This window comes from Pyxicephalus adspersus, chromosome 1, assembly GCF_032062135.1.
Source record: "Pyxicephalus adspersus chromosome 1, UCB_Pads_2.0, whole genome shotgun sequence".
In the NCBI taxonomy this organism is placed as follows: Eukaryota; Metazoa; Chordata; class Amphibia; order Anura; family Pyxicephalidae; genus Pyxicephalus; species Pyxicephalus adspersus.
In genome coordinates, this window is record NC_092858.1 from 48951843 (window position 1) to 48979396 (window position 27554).

At 36.8% G+C, this 27554-nt stretch overlaps 1 protein-coding gene across 1 annotated transcript in view; it reads right to left on the reverse strand.

Moving 5' to 3' along the window:
• Positions 1–27554, reverse strand: part of CNMD (chondromodulin) — a 39804-nt gene that overhangs the window by 1733 nt on the left and 10517 nt on the right. Inside the window, exons 4-6 of the mRNA XM_072410458.1 lie at positions 19689–19802; positions 8229–8382; positions 5706–5896 (exon numbers count right to left, since the gene is read on the reverse strand). Coding sequence (XP_072266559.1) covers positions 5706–5896; positions 8229–8382; positions 19689–19802 — 459 coding nt within the window. The remainder of the gene's footprint in view (positions 1–5705; positions 5897–8228; positions 8383–19688; positions 19803–27554) is intronic.

Here is a 27554-nt window from a genome sequence, read left to right on the forward strand (position 1 = left end):
AAAAGCTCCATGACAGGGGAAAAAGAGACTCATTTTGACAAGTCAACCTATATGAGATGATTGTCTGGGTTATTGTGTCTGCATTGCTGGGAATAACATGCGGCACTTTGGTGAAATCATCTAACTAAGCTCTCAGCTTGAGTGAAAGAGGCGCAGAGCATCACACAGCGGTGCACACAAATAACACTGACAGAGGCAGCACCTGGGAAAACAGCAAGGAACAGAGCATCAGGGTAATGGCAAGGAGGATTGCACTAATGTAGTCATCACATGTGTGAAAGCAAGAAAGGTTTCATACAACGCAAGCATCTCACAAAAACACGAGAAATATAACTTCTATGACTTCTACGAGAAATTTTGTTTTTTATATAAGCACATTGCTGTTATATTGTGAGAAGATAATCAAAATGTTGGTTCTATTTGAGTGGATGTTACCATTCTGGTTTCATAAAAAAAAAAAAAAAAGCCGTATATTTTATCTTAAAAAAAGCGTTCCAGTCAGGTAACTTTGCCTAGGCTGAATTGATGCAACCACTGTGCCATCATAAAGGTTTACTCTGCTGTCTCATTCATTTCAATGAACAAGCTGTACTTTAGGTGGCCTCCAGCGGTCCAGCATAGTACGTTTCTTTTAATGGGGAGTTATTCTCTAATCAGTTCAGCATGCATATTAGGAAGCGGAACTGGACTCAAGTTGACTAAAATTTGGTTTACTCCTTACTAATTTCATGATTTTCATCTCCTTGAGGTTCTGTAACATTAATGGGAAAGGTGTTGACTGCATTATAAAAATGTCTTTAATGGGTATAGTGTAGTAATGCCTTTCTGAGTAAAAGGTTTTTCTGCAATGCAAGGACTGTCCTGTCCTTAACCTGAGCAATGTTAGCATTCTAAAATGGGTACACTGTCTACAGTATGACCTAAAATAAAGACCCAATTGCTATGGTATTGGAAAAATAAAAAGTCTCCCTGGTTAAACTGTTTTCTGGGCTACATGGGAGAAATTTTAGTGTTTTATGAAGTCAAACTTCTTCCACCCATATTGAACACAACTATCACAACAATGGAAGCTATGGATTGTAATGTGTGTGATTAGAAATCCAGGTAACAAAGAAAGTTGATATATCTTAGGCTACGTACGGGCGTCAGATGATTCTCGTCCGATAATCACCTCAGGCTGGTATTGGACAAGAATCTGTCACGTGTACAGCGCTTGTCCGACATCGTTGCTGGCTATTTTATATTTTACAATCTATTACAGTTCCACATCCAACATGGCTGATTATCAATCAATCAAACCATCCCGTCCAGCCTGGCCCAAACACTGTACAACACAGACAAATGTTTCTATTCTGCTGTTAGTGTTTTTTTTTTATATTTTTTTTTTTTTTTTATAAAATTAACTTTACTTTAGGAAGTATTCTAGCATAAAGTGCGGTGTCAGGATTCTCTCCTGGCTTGTACTTGTGGCTAGATTTTGAGGAACTATTGGAAGAACAATACTTTATTGAAAGGCCTGACAAGAACTCCTGCAGGGAACGAATACTGATGAAATCTTGAAATGTGAGCTTGCCTTAAATACTCAAATGACATTGATCAGAAAACCAAGCCAGCACAACATTGATTTTCCACAAGGCATATCTAGTTTACATTTCTCCAGATTGTACTGTATACTGCACATTTTTTTTTTCTTTTATACTTTCTAGCAAAAGACAACTTTAAACTCCATTCAATGTACATTAGATTACTACGACATTTCTTGAGCCAAAGAAAAGTAGTGTGTACGCATCAAAGAATTCACAATTTAAATTACTGTTTTTCAGAACATTGTACACCTTGAAAAGCAGAAAATGCATAGCAATCTTTAGAATAGAACTGTTATGGAAATTGCTTACTACGTGGGCTTCATGTAAAGTGCTGTTTGCTGAAGAGAAGTTTATTGCGGTACTATCACTTGTACAAAAACTTCAGTCTGTCATCTAAATGTTTAACTCTTTTTGCTACCAGGGCTCCAGATTGAATAAAAAAAAAAACAGCAGCTGTATGAATTTCATCAAAATGTATTTTTTTTCTTCTTTTTGACACTACAACTTGTAAAGGTAAAATAATGTATTATACAATATATATATGACAAAATCATATCACATTTTGGGTATTCTTCACCTACTTTAGGTAAATTAACACTACATATTCCTCTGTGACTTTAATTATGTGCAGTATTTCAGAAAGGGTTTGCTGAATGATTTATGGTGCAATATATGTAGAATGTGTTTATGATTATTTGGTGAGCTGTAAAAAGGGTTTGGTAGATGCTGGAGCTTTAATCCACCTGACATTTCTCGTACTTTTGGAGGATGGTAATTGTGGGCTTGAGCTCATAGGTCTAGGTGAAATTATGAGGGATTACAACTCCTCCTTTTTGGTTTTTATTTGATTTATATTATGTAGAAAACAACAGGTATTGGAATGCAGTGGAAAACCCAAAACAGAAGAAAAGGAACAGGTCAGAAATTATGTCAGAAAGATTTCACTGCTGCATACCTCCCTACTGTCTCTGATTTGAAGGAACTGTCTCACTTTCACAACGAAGTCCCTCTGTCTTTCCTCTTCAGTTTTTCATCTTTTTGGTAGATCTATACCTTTCCATATAAAATGTGTTATGCAACTCTTAAAAAAGTTTTATTTAGCACAAAACTTTTCATCCAACCTCTAAATTATTCCGATTGCTTTTCCATGGACTAATATAAAGGGAACATAGTTGTGAAACACAGCACTTGTCAGTTCAAGCAATGCTTTTTGTGTATTTTTGTAACATTTGCAAAGTAGGGGCATGTTAGAGGTGTGTCATAAGGCTACATACTTTGCCTAAAAAAGTGTCCCTTACCCCTAACTCCAACAGTTGGAAGGTGAGCGGAATATAAACCAAATATCAGACATGCGGGGCTGGCTTAGTCCAGCAGGCTCAACCTGTTATTAATATATATCATGTTTCTGAATCCGAAAATTTAAAAATGAAAGTTTAAAATCTGTAAATGCATTGGTTATCTACTTCTTAGTCACCTTTTTCTATCAGTAGACCTTTTTTTGGAGTCTAGATGAAAATCATTCTAAACTGCAACTTTCCTGAGAAAACAAGAGATTTCAAATATATTAATTTAGCACTTTGGATTTTTAGCAAAGTTTGCTGAAGCAGCCCAGTCAAGCTGCAGTACCCCAATCATTTAGCAGATCCCAAAAGTAGTGTTATGGAAGATATTGTGTAATGGGGTTTATGTATCGCCATTGGTATGTTTGGGCTGTCGCCAAGGCAGGACATCTTAGGAGTGCCTAGTCTTCACAAGCTACATTCACAAAGAAGATTCTGATGAGCTGCATGATATCTCAAGATATGGGAGCTGGGAGCAGAAGTTAGGATACAGCCAGATAGATGCAGTTGTACAGGCAAAAGCTCAGGGCACACAAGACAAAGCAAAGAGAAAGCTTAGGTTATCAGAGCAACAAACAAGATCAGGATACACAGGTCTGAGTACATGTCTGGATACACAATCCTTTACTTGGGTAGTTGCACAGGACACTGAGCAGAAAAGTTCCAGATCTAACACTTTTGATCCATGATCAGGCAGGTCATTATTGCAGTAAGGGACAGGCTATGTTTCTTCCGCATGATCCCTCCTAGCTGCACATGTGCAGAGCCAGCTTGCACACAAGTGACTGCCTGTGTATGGCCAGGTTTGTTAATCTCTGCATTTAATCGAATGAGATCTTTCACTGTCATTGTTTGCCAGACTGCTTTCCTTCTTCCTGATCCTATGGACACCAGTAAACAGTAACTGATGTAGAATATATGTGAAATATTATTTCCCCACTGTCTGTGGACAGATCTGAACAGGCCCCTACATGGTTAACTGGAATATGCTGTATTCTATTATTACAGCAGGTTATTCCAGTAGACATTTATGTCTTGATAAACATTTTGAATAGATATGCTTGCCTTTGTTTGCTGCTTATGTTTACTTCAGTGTTTCACATTTACTTGCATGATATGCAAATTAGAGTAAAATGTTAAATTCACTATGTATTCTAGCAGTTTAAAGTAAAGCGTATTGTGTCTGCAGTTCTTGTACAAAAGAAAAGGTCATAACAAAAGATCCTTTCTGTTCTGAAGATACGGTAACAATGATAAATTTTTTATCCTCTAAAAGGCAGAGCTGGTTTGATGTGAGAATGGTAAGGGTACAAGGTAAGATGACATGCACACACATATAACAGCATTTTAGATAGAAGCAGGGTGCAAATGCCATTCTTGGTTGGCTGTAAAGCATCCTATTATGATATGCTAGAAGGTGTAGTTGTAAAAGGATCAAAGTGTTGTTGCAAGATTTCAAAAGAAATATAGAAAGGTGCTTTAGACTTAGCAGATCCCAAAATATTCATATAAACTAACAAATTAATTTATATTAACTAACAAATGTATTCACGTTCATTTAAAGGTCAGGTTGGTCAATTAATGTTTGACATTATAGTGGTATGCATAACTTTCCAATCAGATAATAGTTTTAGCTGGACATGTATTATATGGACAAATATAGGAGGCAGCATGGTGGCTAAAGATGTACTGGAACACACTAAAGCTACGTACACACGTCCAATGGTTCTCAACCTATAATTGGCTCAGGGCCAATATCGGACAAGAATCTGGCGTGTGTACAGTGCCCGTCGTCCATTGTCTGAACGACCGTCCTGGCAGATCCACGGACAATGGACAACAAACGATCCTAATGCAAGGAAAGGGGAAGAGCGTGCAGCAGGGTGCCGCTCTATCGTTCTCCCCCTCCCCTCTCCATAGAGCAGAACGGTGCTGTATAAACAGCACTCGTTCATGCATCGTGCAGTCCTTAGACGTTGGAATGGATTGCGAAAGATCCTTTCCAATGACAATAATTGCACGTGTGTATGCGGCTTAAGAAGGTTGAATGTGAGATAACTATGGTTTGGGCTAAAGGTATTAAGCAAAACAAGAGCTGCTCAAGGAAAAAAAAGACACAGCACATACTGATCATGTACAGAAGAAAGTGACAGAAGAGCTGATCATACATTGATGGAAGAATGAGAATCTGTTTGTGGACACCAAGGCTGATCATGGGCCATTACCAGAAAAGGTAGAGTGGGACTGAACATAGAAACATAGTTGTGGCTAGGGGGAAGAAAAGTTGTGTTAGAGCTAATCATGGACAGGAAAAAATGCAGAATGATTATTATTGTTGAGGTTTATATTATTTTGATGTGAGAATTCAGAGGTGTTACAGATCATGTACAGGGGTCCATGGCACATCTATAACAAGGGTCTTAGTGGGGAGGTGCATCGTTTGATAAAATGCTTATCTATATTTACCTAATGACAGGTGTCATTTAAAGTGCACTTATACTAACCTCCCCTTGTTCCTGCTAGAGTGCAGACATGTTCATTATACCAAAGATATAACAAAGGTGCTATCTCTTTCAGATTTGAGGGGTTGATCAGGGCAAAGAACCCGTAAGGAGTAAGCAGATGGTCAGGATTGACCATTTATCTCTGCAATGTGCACACAGAAAATGTGCTACAATCCTCTAGTAGCAACAAGGCATTTGAAGCTGCTAAAACATTAAAGTTGAAATATTTCAATATTGTATAACTTAATCTGGTTCATCTCCTAAGGTAAACTTACATGGTATGGGTTCTCAGGGTTGAAGGGAACTTCTCTTTCTGCAGGTGGCTGTGTTTCATTGGCTGGTTGAGCCCGTCGGTTTCCCTGGCGTCTTGTATTTACTTCCTCTGCTGCAGCCTCAAACTGGTCCAAGTTTAGGTTTTGAGCTTGTCTTGCTCTTCTTCCAACATCTCTTTTACCTCTTTGACTCTCTACAAACATGTGAACAGGTGTATAACAAATAGGTTTTGTCAAGAAAGCCATAGATGAAATTCAGTAATTCATAGAAATCAGAACAAGCCTAATAAGGTTTCAGCTAAAGGAATTCCAGGCTTATAAACCCAAAAGGTGTTTAATCAATACAAAACAAAAGCCTGCCCTCTGTTAGCATGCTGTATTGTACAACCTGTGCGGAGTTAGTTAGACTTAACTAGCTAGCTGCTATGATATTGCACCTATTATATCAAAATGTATCTTTACCCTGTGTTAGTGAGTGATGAAGGTAGCTAAGAAATTATGTCTAATGTGGCTATGTCTAATTCAGCAACCAAAAATGTATTGGTTCAGAGCAAAGAATGGGTCAAATTTTCATTTTTTATTCTAATTTACTGTCACTTTTGCAAAGTTGACAGATTTATAAAGGGACAATCAGTGGCCACAACAAAAGTCCAAAGATTTGTTTACTGACACATTAAAAAGATGGCTGCAGGTAGAAAAAAGAGGTCATTGTTACTTATTTAAGTAAATGGATCTTCTGACCACCAATTTAACGTAAATACAGTATGGCAATCAAAGTACTGATTGCCGCTGTATAAAATCTGATGATCTTTTTATAAATATGATGTCCAAAAAGTAGCAATCAGATTTGCAAATATGGAGAAAATAGAAGTAGCCATCTGTACTCTGATCACCTTTTTTTTTAACAAAACCCCACTAAATATAACATATACAAGCTTGTATTATTCACCCTTCACAAAACAACTTTCTGGGTAGAATTGTAAATGAAAGCAATTTTATTAATAAAATGTTTTGAATAAAGTTTGGAAGGGCTAGAAGCTCTGTCTGAGTAGAGTTACCCTGTCTATGCTCCCAGTGACCACAGTCATCAGCATGGTGACAAATAGTAAATCTCCCAATGAGACAAAGAGGAGGTTTTCGCTTTATGAAAGCTAAACTCTTGGACAAACAAATAGTTTCTAAATACATGAGGGACGTTACTATTACTTAAATCTATGTGTGCTTTGTCTTCCAGATCTGTGGGGTAAGCCAGCGTGAAACAGGTGATTCTTATAATTAAGACTAGTTATTGCTGCACTCTCCACTTGTTCACCCCTGGTCCTGTATACATTGCTCTCCGTTCAGTCTATGTGCAGCACAGTGATAGCTATTAAGGTAATAAATGAAGGTTTTTGTGCTTTGAATTCGGCTATAAAGTGAAAAAGTTTGCTATCTTATTAGGAGAAAAAGTACCTCATCTAAAATTCCTTCTAAATAGTAAGCTTTGTTAGTTTCACTTAAAAATCAAGCATTTGTCATTGTTTGTCATCTGCAGACCCTATTTAATGTACAGCACTGCCTAATATGTTGGTGCATTATAAGTAAAGGTAAGGAATAAAAAATAACATCAGTGCCCTTTCTGGTCTGGGAGGTTTCCTGAACACTGCTGTAGTCACTCAGGCTTATTGCTGAGTAGCCTTAAGCTACGTACACACTTTCAATTATTATCGTTGGAAAACGAACGATCCTGCACGATATCTACGAACGATCGTATAGCACCGATCCTGCACATAGAGATAACGACACGATCGTTCGTAGATATTGTACACACAATAGATACGAACGTTTGAGCGATAGAGGAACTATGTGCACGACAGGAAAGTGAACGAACGTTTGTTCATTACGCATGCTCAGAACATGGACGATCAACGAACGATCGTACACACGAACGATGTTTAACGATCGTCGTCCAATCCGATCCGCCGGTCCGGTCGTTCGTTTCCAACGACTTTCCTCGTTCGTCGGCGTCGTTGGTTACTTTTTTAACGAACGATTTTTGCCCAATGGATCGTTCGTTGTTCGTTTTGAACGATAAAAATTGGAAGTGTGTACGCACCTTTAGATATTGTGCTTCTGACTGCCAATTTCAGGAGAATTGGGGAGGTCACCACTGTGATCTTCATTGTTCTCCTTTCTGGAGACTCCGGCATGAGGAAGCAAAACCTTGCCTCTTTGAAGATGGCCACCCCCATACAGAGATAGATTGGTACTAAGAGAGTGATCTGCCGCAAAGAGACCGCAGGCAATACAGGTGACTACTCCTTGCTCTTTGCCTGCCTTTTTTGGCCTCAATTTCCACAGTTCAGTTTTTCTCACTATAAACTCTGTTACAAATCATGCATTATAACACACATGTTATTTTTTGTTCTCAAAATATTTTCTATTTCCTTGTTTAAAAGTTTTGTTGCTGAATTTTAACATAAGCAACACTTCTGGATACCTAAAAACCCTTTTCAACTCTTCTCTGTCTATAAATAGAAAACGCACCTTTGGGATATGTAGGTCTGAGCCAGAAGATTGGAAGATCAGCACACAGTTCCAGGATCTTTGGGCTCAGGAAGCTGTTATCCTTCACGGGCTGGTCTGCAGCCACCCAGATAAGAGAATTTTCATCAAACTTGGCCGGCATGACCTCATCTTCCTGGCACCATAGAAAAAAAAAGCAAAGTATAACACATAACGTACTGAAATGTTTACATTCCACCTAATGTGGAATGTTCTTATTAATGTTTGGTGTTAGCGTAGTGTACTTAAATTAGTATTTCTATAATGAGGGCTCTAAGGCCTACATTTATCAAAGGCAGCAAAGAGATTTTATTTCTTATCTTCCACTTATGCAAATGGGAATTAAACTAAAGCGTAACACCATTCTCTGAAAGTAGGTCTTGGTGTTTTATCTGTAAATTAAAACTAGCATATTCTAAAATGACATATGAGTTAGAAGAATATAGGCCAAATTATTCTCTTCTCTCATAGACTGACATCAAAACGAGCATGTTCTACATTTCATACTTAAATTAATAATACAATATATATAGACACACACCTGAGAGAAAAAAAATTCTCAACCTTAGAAAATTTTAAGTTTCTGCATGGCTGTCCCCTAAAATTTTACATCATATTTAGCTAGTTTTAGTCAACAAATGTTTATAAACCACTTATGGGTATTGATGTAAAAGTAGTGGTTTTAAAGTTTTGTTTTAAAGCTGAGCTCTACAAAAGAGACAAATTAAAACAGAACTGTAACCATTAAAGTTGTAACCAATAAAAGTCTACAGCTGTGTATTGTATGTGGGGGGAGAGTAGCTGGTTGTATATTATCCTTTCATATGCTATTCATTTTTGCTTATTTTAGCAGGAATTCTGCTTTAAGTTGACAGCAATGCATATTCTAAAGGAAATAGCAAACCCAAATGATATCTGTAGCTATGGATGTTTCTGTTTTCTGACACAATCTAGTTAATGGATCAAGCCCTCCAGAGGCAGAAATGGGGACCCACTCTTCTCCTTCCCCCCCTTTACTGCAAGCTGAGATGAGGTTTTGGTGATACACTATTTACATTTACCAAAAGGGAATCATTTGCCTTTCTGACCACAAAAATGTGTTCCAGTAGAGGAACAACAAATTTAGCAAAATAAGGCGGCGAGCTGCTTTTACATACAATGTACCATGAATACAAACACTGTTCAGTATTTTTCATTGATTACATTTATGCCACTTTAGGGTTCTCTACTACCTGTTTCAAAGCTGAACAAAATGTCCATTACCTGATATTTGCAGAACATCCACCCCATAGACATTGGCAACAGTGCCTAATTTCTGCAATAATGCTTTATCTCAGCTAGATATCAGTGTGCTTTTTCTAAAGTATCTTTTATTCAGATCACATTGCACATCAACATGATGCTGTGAAGATTGTGTGACAAAACGTTTGTGTTTTTTTCATGTAGCCAGGCACATCAAAACTACATTTTACATAAATAGAACACAACATATCTTCACACAAATTAAAACAGCTCTCCGACTGCCCCTATCACTCTCTTTTCCAGGTGCCATTCATTCAGCCCCCAAAAAGATGTCAGAAAAACGGTGCCTGTAACCCACTGATGTGGACACTGACCATATTGTTCTCCCTTTATGTATGATATCACCCAGTCTACCATTAGCAATAGCAATACATCCTGCAGTATAGTGTAGGAGAGAATAGGAAGATGACTACCAATTACTGGATCATGTCCAAGAACACCCAGTATTACCTAAGATACAAGAAAGACTAAATACAAACATTTATGAAACTTTTTTTTATCACTGTTTATCTTTACCAGCAATATTATCTATATGTTTTTGTCTTGAGTGTATTTTACTTATATTTTTTATTAGCAGTCACAGTGTTCACATGAGACCCTTTATTTCATTCTGGAATATGTATGACAGTAAAATCCAATACAGCACCAATGCTAAAGACAAACCAAGAATGGAAAATCTGTTTTATTTGCTATCAAATAACATGGTCTTATTGTAAAATAAATGCATAGGACAGGTTTGTTTTGAAGTTATAATTTTAATTACTCACAGTGCCAACATATGGATGAGTGTGAATAAAGTCTGACTTCTAGTTTAAAGTGTGAAAAGCATGTATATTGATTATTTATATCTCACTAAGTGCACCGATGGGCATGTAACACCACCCTGAATACACAAGCCCCACAGACTGTCAGAACATAGGAATACAATTTTAGTTGTATTTATGTACTGCAATGAGTGTTAAACAGTAATCACAGCAGCCATCTGTCTGATTGTATTTGTGTAATTTTTCTGGGCGCAGTACCACTTACTTTTCTCTGTAGTGTAACTACAGACTAGAAAGTGACAGCAAATTATGAAAGTGAGAAGATATTATGTTAAAAACAAACAACACTGAGCACACAAAACATTACACAGTGTTGTAAAGACACAGGAAAACCAGAACACCTTCAAAATATAGGGTTCAATTCAAGGTGTGGGTGTCTATGAAATAATAAATATATATAATCATAAATAATTTTTCTACTAAGGATATTTGCATGTTATATAATACAGGATTCTACATAAGGAAATGATAATTTGAGATTGAAGAGACCCTCAAACAGTATCCTGTGAGTCATTAAATCCATTTTTTTTAAATCATTTTATCATAAAAGCTCTCTGGCCTTTGCCAGGTTGAATGTCGACCAGGACACTATCTGCCTGAAATTTGCAGGTTCTCCCTGTGTTTGTGTGGGTTTCCCCCCGCTATTCCATTTTCTGTTATGACTATGGTAGGAACATTATATTGTGAGCCCCTTTGAGGGTCAGTTAGTGACATGACTATTGACTTTGTACAGTGCTGCGTAATATGTCAGAGCTATATAAATACTGTGTAATAGTAATAAATATATATATATGGAAATACAACTTTATTTGGTTTGTATTAAACTCATGGTCTGACACTAAGAGCCTTTTTAGCAGAACAAAACTTTGAAAAGTTCACTTTTCTACCTTCTGTATAATAGCTTTCATCCCAGATGGGCATCAATAGCAGACAGTACTTATAGTCTGCAGCACATACTAATCATAGTACAGAGTGAAGGATTGAAAGCAATGACCACAGGAAATGATAAATGACAAATTCTGCTTTGCAGATTTAATGTACAGCTGGGGTATTGAAACATATTTGCTCAATAACTGATAACAGATACTCTGTCACTTATCATTAACTTCCTTAGCAGGGGTTCTTTCATTTTATCTTTTTTTTTCACTTTACTTTTGTATGATTTTAAAGGATCTAACAATTATATTATACATGATGGATCATAAAACAATCGGATCTCTAGTGAATCCAATGTATAAAAAAATCCTTCTAATTGATCATAATCAAGCAATTTTTCACTTCTCGTTTGGTTAGTAATCATGTTGTTTAATCCCATGAGTATAATTCACTACATCTGACCAAGATTCTGAGCACTTTCTATTAGGTTAAAATTATTGGAGGAGAAGACCATTGTATACGTATAATTCTGGCAACAGAATTAGGGGCAGATTTAATTGTGTGAACCAGGCCTTGGCAATATCCTAATTTGAAGGTAGTGTGGGAAGCTGCAGCTCAGCTACTTCCATTCAAGTTAATAGGAGCGGTTAGGAATGACTTTTTGCATGTGGCTGCAGCAGATCAAAGTGCAATTCACAAAAGTAACAAGTCACATTTGGCTGTGCAGTTGCTGTGCCATTGTAGTTACCTGTTGTGTAGTTTGCTGCTGCCAGCTTCACAGTGTTTTCTACTGAGGGTGTAAAAAAGTAAGTAAGGTTTCCTTAAATATTTATTATGGAGCCAAGCAGCGAGTGTCATATACTTTCTCTTAAAATAAAACTTGCATTGTTGGATTCAACTGAAATATCAATACTTAGAGCAACTATGAGAGCAAAATCCATGATCTATTGTGGTAATCTAGGGAATACAAAACCAGAACCAAACATTCCAGCCAGGTTTGTGAACCACTTGTTGTTTAGACAAGCTAGTAATCCATTGCTTCCTGGTAGAAGAATGAAAATAACATTCAAAAAAGAAAGCAACAACAAAATAGAGCATGACAGGCGACATTACCTTGTTCTGCTGCATTATCCTGTCTTTATGATATCTTCATGAACATTGCATTTTTACAGCTAGTAGCTATTATCATAAACATGATTGTGTATCACCGCACAGAGGATTGTTTTACTGAGACCACATTATTACAGATTCCTCACTGCAGACTTGCTGATCGTCAAATGATATGAACCTCGCTCTTCTCCAGGGACAAAACGGATACCTTACACTGCTGTGTGTTTTCTGTATAGTATGCACAGCAGTAATAGGGGATGACAGCAAACTTGAAATTGATGTTTCATTATTCAGTCGATTACAGAAATATATATATTGTGGTTGTACAGGGTAAGGTATTAGGCCCCGGTGACTAAATGATGCAGCTTTTCATTAGTAATGTGACATTACTGCAGTAATTACACCCTCCTCTGTAAACATGACACTGGCAAACACAGCAATAAATGGTAGTGTATTTAATGAAAGATAGGAATATCAGGACTGTGCCTACAACAAGTTAATGTTCTGGGTGGCTTTTTTTCTTGTGAGCATTGATTTGCATTCAGTCTTCAGATGAACAAACTTATAATCCAGTTCGGCGTATTGAGCAGTGCATAATTCATATCCCCTTTGGTTTATGACACCATTTGAAATTAGCTGATGTTGATTTTCTGAAATATAAATTGACTGTAAAACATTTACTACACATATTAAATCCCTCCAAGGCGTGAGCTGACACTGCACCCAGGATGGGCAAATACATATTTCATTTTTACATTTTTTGGGTGATTCATCTAGAAGGAAACGAATTTTGGAAAGCATACAGGACATTACTATCTTTTTTGTATTGTTTAATGTACTCAAACTGACCTAATATTTTATTTTCTAGGAGATGCTGCTAATGAGAAAAATGAATCCTAGAATCCTGCATGTTAAATTGGTGGTAGATAGATAGCATTTACCTGCTCTGTCTACACAAAATTTGGTAAACAAGAAAACATTACCTCTTCCTGTTCTTCTAGGAGGGTTGGTGTCACCAATGTAGTACATAAAACTAATACATAAAATTAAAATTTGAACATTACTATATTTACCGGTATCTGTATATTTCCAAGTAATTAAAGTGGACCTACCACTAAAATAGAATGTGTGCCTACACTCACAGGGTCCCCTCCTAAAACCACCTATTCTTAGTAGGTAATTAATGCACCTAAAAAGAAAAAAGTTAGATTATTACTTACCTTACCCTTGTTTTTGCATCATTGAGTGTGATATGACTGTCATTCCAAGTACATACATTCACATACAAGGTGAATATAAGTGAAAGAGGATACTTAATTTCATTGCAAGAGTGTTGTCTCCTGAAATTTTGCCTGTTGTACAAGATACATACAGTGCTAACTTTTCAGGGGAGGGGGACCAGGAGTGTAAGGTCTGCTTTTAATTAAATATTCCAATAATAAAAAAAAAATACCTATCTGGCGTTTTATAATATTCAAGATGGCTTGCCAAAATAAAAAGGATTGTTGAAGGTTTATGCATGCATGTAGGAGGAGGCAGTTGCAGACAGTATACATGCAATTGTGCAGCAGTAATTCCGTTGCACAGGTGTAAATGTTTTTTTCACTTTCCTCACAACTGTCCATGAACAAACCCTAGTGCTCATTTACTTTGCTAACAGATGTTAACATGGTCTGGTGAATGATGTCAAGCTGTGGTGACTGGTGTGACTTGGTATTCCATCCAAAGTGAGTTTTCACACTGCATTTACTAAGCTAGGTAAAAATTTGCTTTTTAATACTTGAACATTCTTTACTCAGCTCAAATAAGAAGTCAGCTCAACTTTGTTTACTGAATGTTTCAGTTAGATGCTCAGTTGTAGTATTTTGGCAGAACTCCTAAAGGGTGCAAGCAGACAGGCTCTCTATTGCAGAAGGGAGGTGCTATGTATCTTTTGAAATAGAACAAATGTACCAGCATGTTCCCAATCTTCTCTAGAATGTACACTGAGTTACATGGGAGCAACCCCATTCTGGCCTGGCAAGTCAAGAAGGCTGAATATTGTGGGCAGCACAGTGGCTGTAAATTTCTTCCTGTTACTCCAGTTTCCTGCCACATTCCAAAAACATTTTTCATTGGATAAATGCCCCCTCCCTCCCCCCAAAAAAAGGGTTTATGGCTGTGGTTATGGCATATGACTGGGGTCATATGCTATAACCCCTAATATGGTAGGGACATTTGACTAATATGGTAGGGACATTTGACTGCGAGTCCTTTTGAGGGACAGTTAGTTACATGACTATAGACTTGGGCTGTGGCCATAAATTAAATAGTGAAAGTATTGGTGCCACCAAGAGAGCAGTTCACTTCTACTTTAACCTCCTTAGCGGTTCATTTCTTTCCGGTTTTATATGTCTAAAAGCGGTACATTGTTTTTCATGAAATTTTTTTTTACAGTATAATATAATAGTATGAGTAACATAAAGTTTGAAACACAAAATCATGTAAAAATAATACGTTGAATAAATTAAAAATCTATAAATGTAAAAAAATTTTTGACTTTAATTTTTTAATTTAAAAAAAAAAAAAATACATTATATACTCATACTATTATATATACTGTAAAAAAATGTTTATGAAAACATTGTACTGCTTTTACACTTATAAATCCAATGTATTGCATTCAATACAGTTATTTTGTATTGAATTCAATACAAATGGAGTTTGAATTTCCCGCCCCGCCCGGCCACCAACGTACACATGCACCAACGTCACCGGGAACTCTCTGGTGACTCATCGGATGCAGAAGCCTGCCGGAGAAGGAAGACAGAGATCGTGGAGATGGACGACGCAGTACGCCGGCAGATCAGGTAAGGCTGTATTTACTATTTCTTCCCATAGGATTACCTACCCAGAGTGTGACTCGGGGTTACCGCTTTTAGCAACTTTAGCAACTATCTATACATAAGGTGCACACAGGTGATCAATCATTAAAATGTTGAAATATGTGACACAAGATATAGTTGTGCAATTTGTAATTAGCTAAAAATATCATGATATGATCCATCAGTTGTGATTGTAAGCAATTAAAAACAATCACTTTAGAGTTATGTTTTCTAAAACACACAGGTATTTGTGAAATCTATCCCATGTGATCAATAAAATTCCACCATAGCCAATGTCCTGGCATAATTTAAATCACCCAGGAGCTTACTAGAATAAACAAATGGAGAATGCTTGGTTTGCAGATTTCATTCAATTCTCAGGATGCTATTGTCAGCATTCCCTCTGGACACATCCTTGAGTGCAGATCAGTACAATGTTGGATGAAACGTAAAACAGTTTTGTTTCTCTAAGAATGTTCAGTATACATTTGGATGTTTATCCCATTTGTTTCCTATGGAATATTAAATGCTAATAAATTACAATTTATGCATGTTTCAAGCACAATATGTAGCTTCCGACAACTATTTACATAGGGGTTGCATGAAAATAAATTCAGTTTGGCTCATAGGTAACGGGTCTTATTATCAGACAAGGTATATCCATAATCCGCTGCACAGTAATATTGTAGGTGAAATAGTTGCTCTTCCTATACAGTATTTCTCTGCATTTTAATAAAAGGAAATAGGGTACTTTTTATGCATGTTACAGGTGGAATCATTTATTTTAAATATATCTTTCTTGTAGTACACATCAGCTATGAAAAGCAATCTCTAGCAAAAATGCTTGCAAAGGTTTCTCACTGTAATTATGATTGAGAATATCACCTAGTAATTGGCTTTGATCTGTACAGAGGACAAAATAACCATGACACGTGTCTGGGATATGAATGATGCACAGAATGCACATATCTTGAGAAAATAATCAGAAAATAAGAGTAATAAACACAATTATGTGAGCACTAACATGCGTAATGGGGTCTAATTTTACTGAGTACAGGTGTCTCGGCAGGAACATTTGTAAGATAATATATCCTGCAAAGAAGTGATATGACCTAAAGGCAGCAATTTATATGATATATTATGCCAGTACATCAAGTGCATATGAATATCCTTGAAAGATCAGGAAGGCAGTGGCCTGTCTAGATAGAAATTGAGTGATTCTGCTGTACACTGTACTAGTATGAAGTCTGACTAATTATAGCTATTTGCAAATTCACCTAGTTCATCGTCCGTGAAGCGGCTATGTGATAAAGAGAGGAGCATCTCTGTACAAAATTTCCATCAGGGGTACAGATCAAGTGGAATCTGCTAACTATTGCTACTGCAGAATTCTGCTTAATGAACATAATTATCTTTGATGTAACTAAGCTTGAAATAATTCTCTAGGGATGCCCTACGGATCCTGGAAATCTTTGCATTGCAATTATTGTAAACTGGAGACTAATATAGCTGGAATTTTTAGCAAAATATATTTTTACATACAGGATAATTTATTAAAGTAAGTATGTAACAATCCCCTAGTAGCAGTTTAGCTCCCACAGTCCAAAAATGGCTTATTCCTTCCCATTTTACATCCTCATTCTGGTTTGAATAACCATGGGGTGCTAACCTGTGTACCATAATACTCATTTGAGGGTACAAACCTGAGACCACAAGCCAAAACTATCAATGCCATTGATGTCTCTGCTGCAGTCATGTGAACTTGTGTTTGTGCCAAACACACAACTAAAGAATAGACTGAGGGGTTATTCGCAAACATAATTTATATGCACATTGTGGAGTGAAACCTCCAATTAACCATATGCGATACACTCACTCAATGCACTGGTAGGAAGCTAAATAGCAATGTATTGTACTTGCTCAGCATTTATCATAAACTTGTTTCTATGGGAGATGTATTCTATACAGGAATAAATGCAAGTTTATCTCTCTGCTGTAATGGGTAAGCACAGGGCAGATCACAGCACAAGTATACATACAATTGCCTCTTGTGTACTATCATTGAAAGCCTAGGTTACTTTCTGGTCATTTCCAGAACTTTTTGCCTATAAATATTTAGTGCTGTACAGCTGAGACAAATACATATACAGCATACCTAATCAGGACTAATTAAAAACAAAAGGCAGCCCTAAAGACTTTACCAGTATTGCAGGTATTATATGAATGGTCATAATGGAAAATTATTAATAATAATTGAATAACAATCATGCACACATGTACTGTAGTAAAACACTGCTAGGATTCAGTGAAAGGTCAAAGCAGGTCCAGCCATGTAAATGGACACAGCATAATCTCTCACAATCCAGCAATCTCGGTGACAGATCTGTCTGCCCCCCTTTAAACTGACTATAGAGTCAATTCAATACTATATACAGTATTGCAATTATTTTCGAACTGCATGATCAGAATAACTACAGCAAACAACTGGGCATAGGGGTTTTTTTAACCCTATACTTTAGGTTTTTATGCAATAAATATATTTCTAATTGCTTTCTTAACATATAACTATTTCTGCTAAATTATTTTAACTGAAGCTGGTAAAAGAAATTTTTATATTGACTTTGTTTCAAGCATTCTGTAAAGCACATTTTTTTATACATAAAATTCTATGAAGCCTCCGTTATCCCAAGAAGTGTATAAACAGGTCACAGCCCAGGAGTATGGATGACATGACAGCATTAGGAGTGGTTTATCTTCAAATTGATAGTAGGTGACAATAGATTGCTTACAAGTAATAAATCTACACGACAGAGTAATGGAGGAGCTGCCAGTTATACACACACGGGAGAACCTGTACACTCCCACCCAGTCGTCCTTTCCATATACGCGTCAGCAGATTCATTATTTGTAATTATCTACTCTATAAAGTATTGAAGTATACACACAACTAGAGTTTTAAAGTCATACATATAAATATGGTGCTTATTTTTATTATTACACCACTAAAAAATCTGCTTCATGATCAGCTATTGTTACTGTACCCTTACCGTCATTTTATTAATATTACATTTATTGGATCACTCATTTTAATTATAAATCCTAATGTCACTTTGTTACCATTTCATTTAAACACGTGTGCTAGTTGAATTTACATACTACAATCTGCTGTTATTTCTGATGACAAATTCATTTTCCCTTTTGCTTGTTACAATGGCTCTTGTACACTGAGATTATACATCACATTGCATAATGTACGTGTCTAAAACTGGGACACACATAAGATATTTTAACTAGCGAGATAATTAAGGACACTGTATACATGCTGGTTTTATAATGTAATGAATGATGTACAGGTGGCAGGCAATTAAAAGATCTGTTTTCTACCTTCCCTGATGAAAATCGTGTTGGTTTGCAACACGTGCTTATCTTCGTGTAAATGTATTAGACCTATTATATGCTGAGGTGATGAGACATGGGCAGGCACACCATCATGCAATGAAGAGTCAATAGCATATTTATTGGGCACTGAACACAAGAAAAACAAATATTCCCTCTAAATCCCGAGTATCACAGGGCCAGGTTGTGCTGCTGACTGGTAAAGTTGTCACCTCCTGCTCCCCTGAGAGATGGAATGGAACACATGCATGTTATACCAATGATTGGGGACATGTTTGATAAGGAACCAGTTTCACTGGCCCTGATTTATTAAAGTTCTCCAAGGCTGGAGAGAATACACTTTCACCAGTGAAGCTGGGTGGTCCATCAAACCTGGAATGGATCTGGTCTAGAATTGAAAACATTTGCTAACAAATAGCTAATGACTTTTAGGAAATTCATTCCATGTTTTCTGTATGACCCAGCTTCACTGATGAAAGTGTATTCTCTCCAGCCGTGGAGAACTTTAATAAATCAGCGCCACTGACTCAAACTTGCTAAGCAAACAAACCTTCATTTTACCAATATGGCTAGTAATACCCATTTTAGTGCCACTTTGCTTGAGAGGGTATATAAACAAACTGGGTGATACTGGTCACATTAGTGGCTAGGGGAATCTAAAACCTAACCAGAGTAAGGAACTCATGCTAAAAGATCACAAGGACTAACCTTATACCATTTTTATTTTTCCTGACCAATAAGAATTGCTTTGTGACATCAACAGCACATCAGGCCTGTAAAATAGTTACAGTCACATCATTTTGTAACCCACTGGTGCCCTATATCCATTGTTCTGCTTAAAATCAGATATAAACTGGTTGACTGGTTAAACTATGTCTGACCGCTGTCTAATATACATGTTCAGGTCAATATCCATAGTTATGAATTTTTATGTTCATTAGAAAACTTTTATCTATATAGACGTTTGTTGCTGTTCTCAAGAACAGAAACTTCCAGAAATGATGCTGCAACTTCTGGGTCACAATGGGCTTAAAACGTGACATATTCATACTCTTTTGTGTGGTTCTTACCAACTCAAACGAGAGGCTTTCCTTTGTCACGCTGTCAACATCCGGAACGTGGGCTTTGGCTTGGGCTTTAATGTAGCATTTCTCTCCTCCAGCAAAACGAATTCCGGTAATACCCTAAAAGATAGACACAATTATACACAATGGCCATACGCCTGAATGCCACAGATCTACATACTTAGTGTCACTGAATGCTTTATCTCTCCAACCTGCACATGATTGTACACCCCTTCTTTTAGTGGAACAGTGACATTTAAGCCAAGTAGAAAAAGAAAATATGAATATTGCAGCACATGGTTAAACTGTTAACTAGCTCAAAAAAATGGGGTCTGACACATACTGGTTTACTTTTGGATAAAGCAAGCAATGGTCAAAGCTAAAATCCAGTCTTACCTTAGTCTTGCAAAGTTGCACTGATCCTCTCCTATACTGAAGTTATTTAATATTTCCTTTTACTCCCTGTGGTTACTGTCTTTGGCCCACTGTTTTCATTCATTGGATTTCAATGCTTTCAATCATACCGCAGCCTTACTATCCCTGGCCCTCTTTATTTTTGTTAATTGGATTTCAGTTCTTTCAATGCTGAAGGCTCGTTACAGTCTACATGTAAAATCCCTGTGATTACTGAGCAATCTATGGAGGTTATTTCTTCAGCAAAATCAATTATTATTGGTAAGTATTCATCTATTGCCACTACATAAAAAACTAAATTCAACACTGCATTCATTTTCAAAAAGCCAATGAGTTCCACAGTCTCTTCCTTTCCATGGTGTTATGGAAAGCCAGGCTGCCAACCAAGGACCTTGCTAGCCTTCTGATTAGCTTTGGTTGAGATTGGTTGTTTCCCTGCCTGATGTTCGTGGGTAGCTATTAAAGACCAAATGAAATATGCATGCACCCTGGTTGACATTTATCTTGCCTACTGTGCCTCTTAAAATAACTGCTGTGGGTATGTCCACTATGGTGCTGTTTTAATATAATATTCATTTTATTATTTTATAAGATCTATACATACACAAAGGGTCTGATTTAATAAAGCTCCCTAATGCTGGATAGGATATACTTTCTTCAATGAAGCTGGGTGATCCAGCAAACCTAAAATGGATCTCGTCCATGAAAACATTTGCTAGCAAATAGCAAATCATCAATCAACAAATCATCATTTTGCTTTGGATTTTTCATAGGCATAGGCTGTGTGTAAGCAATGCTATAGAGCTGATGAAATATATTCTTTGTTCCCTGTTCTATCCTGCAAATTTTGTTTTTACTGCTTGCCTTCTTTAATTAATTCTATTGTGTTGTGATCAGAGGAAACAATATGTAGAGAATATAAGAGAAAGTGGTGGAATTAAAAATTGTTATATTTAAAGTGTAAGCTACAAACAAAAAGGACCAGTGTGAAAGTCTTTACAATGGACCTGAACTCTGGATGTACGAGTAAATTTCAGCTACATAAAAGTATTGTGAAAAGAAAATCAGGATATGTAAAATGGGTTTGAGGTAAAGGGGTGGGAGGGTTTCACTTATGCCTGAAGCTGGGCTTTAATTTATTATAATAACACTCTTTTGATGACTGGTGCTTTTATGACTAATGGACAAATACTTAGGAAGCAGCAGAAGAAGCTCAGAAGGCATTAAGCATAAAATTAAATGTAGGGATATCCTTATCTGCAGGACTGCAGCTACAGATGTATCTCCAGCAAGAAGGACAGTGAGGAGTACAGTATTGACATCAATAAATATCACTCCAAATCTTGTCTCTTCAGTACTCAGAGGCACAGTGGCTTGGAATATATAAAACTGCGGATATATAGCTCACGTGTCAGGAAGTGCATTGCTGTTTTCAAGACAAAAGATACATTTTTAGGGTACTGCCTATGCACAAATGATATTTTTAGAAGTTGCCTATAAGATATTTCCTACCTTTATTCCAGTGCCACAGCTTGTCAATCTTTTGGCATTAAACACTTCCTCGAATGCCAGCTGCATGTCCACCTACCTCCTCAATATTACATTTCTTAGACAGTATTTCAAATTATAACACTCCATATCTAAAGAACCCCAAGAATTCCAGATAATACATCTCTGCCTTAACATAAAATTATATAAAATGTGATAAGGATATTTTTTGGTTTGTTAAGATTTTTATATTAGCTGTTAAATTGATGGCTTCTATTTCTTTGTACTACTACTTTGGATATCCTTTTCAGGTCAGGCATATTTTTATTCTAAGAGCTTGGTTTTTACACATGGGTACTTTCCCTTGTACTGTATGTCTGTTCTCAGCCAGGATCAGCTCAAGTGGTGCTGCAGACACAGAGGAATCCTGACAATATAGATGAGTGTTAAGGCTGAATAAAACACTGACACAAGGCAATAGCTAAGCCAGATCCATACAAATTCTGTATATGAAAGGGCAGAGACAAAAGAGAGCACATTTTCTACATTGTTGAGTGCAGGATTCCAATGTTCTTTTCAATTATCTATCTGCATGCATAGCATTTTGTCACTGTCACAGAAATAAAAGTGAACACTGAATAGTGGAACTGGATGAAAGCATCATGTGATTTTCTTTCTTGCAATTACTAATATAAGACTCATGAACTATGCATGTATATATCATCTCATATTTTATCTACTCATGTATGACTGTTGCTTTACTAATGCAATTATATACAGAAACTGACTGCCACACATAGGCATAAAGTGCCTGCACATTGAGTAACAGGCAAGCTGTTGCTGTGGACTTTCTTATGAGGATGCTGGATGTCTAATCCTCTGTAGCTTCAGTAGTTTATCAGCAGCTGAACAAAAACATACATGCAGCTACGGATGCAAAGTTGCAAACTCAGTCCATTTTTTACAAGTTTATTAACTGTTCATGCAATATGTCCAATTTGGGAACTTTACAAAGTAAACCTGACAACCCCCAATCAGCACCAGTTGTGTTGGTGACCTAGGTGACATATTGTCCTTCTCTGAGTATCAAGAGCACTGACAGTGGTTCAAATGTGACTGAAACCTGCACGCATATTGCAGATTTCATTCATAAATACATGGTGGCAATATTTTTCAAACCATCAAATTTAGTACATATATGTACACTACTTTTTTCTTTGAACTTCACATCTTATTACATCATAGCTACTTGGCCATACTGTTCAAACAGTGGTTTCAATAATTTCACTAACCTGAAACTAATAAGCAGATCAGGAACATCAGAGAAAACTCAGAAGTCCCTATATTCATTTTTTATTGGATGAAGAACTTAAAACACTAAAGTGAGACTGCCAGACAACTAGCATTTACGTAAGAAAACAGCAATAAAATCCCCCATGCTTCCATAAAGAAAGCTTTTATTGAGCTGATCCTGTTGCACACACACACATATGTTCATGTATCAGCTCAGTTTGATATAAAATGCATTACCCAAGCAAAATATCCTATATGTCTACTCAACATAATAATTTCAATGTGCAATCAAACAAGCACCTTCCAAAAAATGTAATTTAATATTCTCTGCTGCAGAAACCAACACTTTCTGAAATGACTGATCCCTGGCTCCTTGCACTTCCTTCTACTGGCCCTTTCAACTCTAGAGGACACAGAGATGTAGGATCTCTCAGATCAACCCACTGAGTGCAGCAGGGAACCAGGCATCAGTCATTTCAGGAAGTGTCACATTTCTGCAGTGGTTTTCTTACAGTGGAGAGTATGAATGTCTTTTTTTGAAGGGGGTTCATTTTGCTGTTGAAGCTAGATCTACAACTGTGCATAACTCATTTACACAAATATAAACTATCATCAGGTAGCTACAAATACATGTCAGCTGTTCAAGTGGTTTAAAAAATACCATAGATTCCAGACATCTTTGCAGATTCCCTTTCTCCTAAGCACCTTCACTCTAATTCAATAAGGCAGTGCAAAGATCAAATCTGTGCAACAAATAATCAATTTACCGATTGGACTACAGATCAGTCTAATTAGCTGCTATGGATTATGCTTTGCACAACATACTGTTTAGCCTAATTCGCGTGCTTTGCTGAAATTACATACATAACAGTTATTCTATTTTAGAACTTTGAAGATAACTTTTGACAATACATAGGAACGAACATGTGCCTCCGGGGCTAAAAGGAGTCTTAGCAGCTATCCATCCACACCATTCTAAGGAGAATTTGAGAGCCATGTGGGCTACTGCTTCCAGCCATTCTGTACTGAATACAATGGTGGTTTAATATCATGTTTCCCAAGACCAATCAATCAATCACGAACAATCCGGACTTTCACTTTTCTGTAAATGAGTAAAAATATAGCATTTATTTTACATAGCACAATTATCAGATTGGTGGCTTATTATCACTGTGCCTATAGAAATGAGACAGAATTATAGCTGTCATATCTTTAGACGTTTCTCATCGTGCACAACGAACTGACAGCCCAGCAGAGAATGCAAACAGGTATCGTAAGAGTCCTATTTATAAAGCTGTACATTACAATGATGTGCTGCTAGGTAATCCCATATTTATGCTGCAGTTCCTCTCACATTTGCTATACCCAAAAGGGCATATCCTGTAGCCTAAACAACACAAGTAGAAACTGAATTTTATATTCACACTTGATAAACAGCAACAGAAGCAAAAATGGGATGCTGAGTGCTTCTGGTTGTCATCAGAAAAATATAATTCCATTTTAGCTGACATCTCACAAATATAGCTCCAAGTGCATCTTGTTTGTGATGTGTAATTGAAGTGGAAGTTTAATCCCGGGGCTCATAAATCACACAGAAGCTCTGGGCCCTCCCTCATGGCTGATACAAGTGAATTATCAGTTTGTTATCTTGTACTCTACCCAAGTTCTTTCAGGGTGTATCAGACCATTAACACATTCAGAGCTCGCCACTATATTGCTGAGAAGGCGATAAAACCATTGACATGGCATACCTCTTCTGACACTTATAATAAATAGGTGACAACATAGTTTAAAATCATACGATCAGAGATAATCATAGCCAGATCTAAAATCCTGCTAGTCCCTGGAAAGGAGCAGATAGTTGAAAAATATGCAAAGGGACAAGTCCAGCTAAGTGCTGAATGGCAGAATACAAGAGACATAGCAACAACTGCTCAAATAATGTAAAGATTTTTTTATGCCTAAAGGAACTGTCATACAAAAAGAATTAAATACATATGTCAAATTAAAGTGCAGCTTCATGCTTAACTAGTTTTTATAGTCTGGTCCATCTGGGTAGATTTTTGACTTTTTTATCAAATTTAAACAGGCAAACATTTCACATAGATTTTTATTCACACAGTGCCTACCTCCCCACCTATGTCTAACATTTTCACTTTGAAATGTATGACCACTCTTTGATATATTGCAGAATTTATATTAAACTGATTTATTGACAACAAGCTGTCCAGACCATGAAGAAGCAAGGCAACTAGGTGTTTGGTTCACTCCAAATATGTCACTGTAACTGTAGACAAACCATCTTATTTTGATTCATCAGTCCTAATCTTTGTCTATATTATATTCTATATAAACTGTAGTCTTCCTGTAATGTTCCTTGAGGACACTTAACCACTTACTGCTTCAAGAGTTATCACAGATACCACAATATAATGTGTCATTTGTAAACCACCAACTGATTTGTCTTATGGTGAAACAATTGAGCTAAAATATTTTTATGTCTTTCTATTGGGCATCCACGACCTTCTTTCTGGGGGCCTTGGGGAACTCTTTTGATCTTGGCATGATGGCACAGATCAATGATAAAGAGAACACTGGATCTGAATATCTGAATAATACAGGTTCCACCTGCATACCCCACACGTAAGTTCTTAATATCTAATCTAGGATACCTGATTCTAAATGTTGTAGTGTACTTATTTTTTTCACATGATAAACTAAATTTTAGTTCAGCTAAACTACAAAAAGAATACATAATGTCAATTTTATGTGCCCTTTTTACATCTATATACCCTTTACCAGAATTCACTGCTTAAATGAATATTGATGTTTTCCCTTTAGATGCACGGCTTAATTAGTGGGGGGACTATATTACAAAGTACTTTGGGTTCAGCTCACTCCTAAAATTAGGCCACTATCCAATAACAGCAATTTAGTGGCTGCTAAGGGTGCTTTAAAGCAGAATTAAATCCAAAAAATTAAAAATTGCAACCAGGCAGACATCACCAGTCCTTTCTGCAATAAAATAACCTTACCTGCCTGATCACAAATTTTTAATTGCACTCACCTGTCCTTGCTCTGGCCCCACCTGATCTTTTTCCTGAAGTCAGGTCTTCGCACCATTAAGATTGGCTGGGCAAGGATGATGTAACTTCTGCGCAGGCATGTGAAAGTTCATGTATTCTCTGCAATGGTCATTTGTTTTTTGACAGATGGGGACTGCATTAGATAAGTATGGTATACTGCAAAAGGGACATCTCCTGTCCCTTTCTGCAAAAAAGACCTACCTGATCTCTCATATTTTTGGGTTTAGCTTGATGAAGTCATCCAAGGGCCAAAAAATTTTTTTGTGTTTTTTGTGGCTGCTTTATTCTTATGGTGACTTAAAAAGATATTACTAACCTTCCAAGGAATTAGAATGAAACATCTTGCATAGCAATGCACAACAATGACATGCATGCCTGATGCAGTTAGTTTTTTGCTACACCTTAGTAAAATGGGCCAGCTAATATACTGTTGACTGCTCTTCTAAAGGAAGAAAACTGTCATAAGAATATCTTCAAAACCACCAGGAAGATGTACACATACCCTTTATTATTTTCTATGGGTCCCTTTTTATCCAGGGTGCTTCATTATGCAAATTCAGCTAAAAGTTGGCCTCTCACAGCTTAGTATTTGTAAGTAAAGATTAGAGTCACACTGGAGGACCAATACAGCTAACTGGCAATTTTTTAGATCCTAGCTTTGAGGTGTATTTCAAAATCAAAGCACCGTCATTTAGGGGCCCCCATGTTGTTGTTAAATAATTGTTAATGGAGAATATGTGCAGGTACCCAAGGGTATCTACATAGACATTCTGAATTGAACAGAGACTCACTTTAGGTTGTCAGTTCAGTTATTATTGGCATAATGTATTGAATTAGCATCAATAAGTTACACAGTGCTTTAGATTCCACAATCCTGTTTCTCTGAGGAGCTCCCAATCCAACTTCCCTGTCTAATTCCACTTTGGGGGAAAGCCAATTACCGGTAACCTATCATTGTGTTTTTGGTATGTGGGAGGAAACTGGAGTTACTGAATAAAAGCAAGTGTGTGGTTGTGATCAGCTGTCAATGGGCATTGTATGTACTATGCTTGTGGCCACCAAACTTAGTTTTTCACTAAAATAAGTTTGGCACCATGATAAATCTATCTATGACCTCTCCCCTGAAAACAAAACACAAAGGAGGTGCCACATGGTTTCTTTGATAGGTACATATGTATCTTGATGTTACTCTCATTTTTTCTCTCCATGTCCTTATTATAAACCAAGCAAATAAATCTGTTTACTGTAAAGAAATATGATCTCAAATGGAGATAGCAGCCCCGGAAGATACTTCCTCACAAGATGTATATTGCAGCTTACTGAACAAGTTCTAAAATGGCTAGATTATTGATCAATGTAAATATGCAGTTACTGCAGTGAAGAAGAAATTTTTCTTTCTCTGAAGACGATTAACAAATATCATACTCATATTTATTATTTCTGTCTTAGGTGAAGGTGAGGTTTCAAACAGATAGATGTTCATATCAGACAGCATAGAGTTAAACAGCTATTGTAATATTTCTCCATATTATAGAAAACCACCAAAAAAGGAAATGGTACATGATATCATAATAAAACTACATGTAGAAGT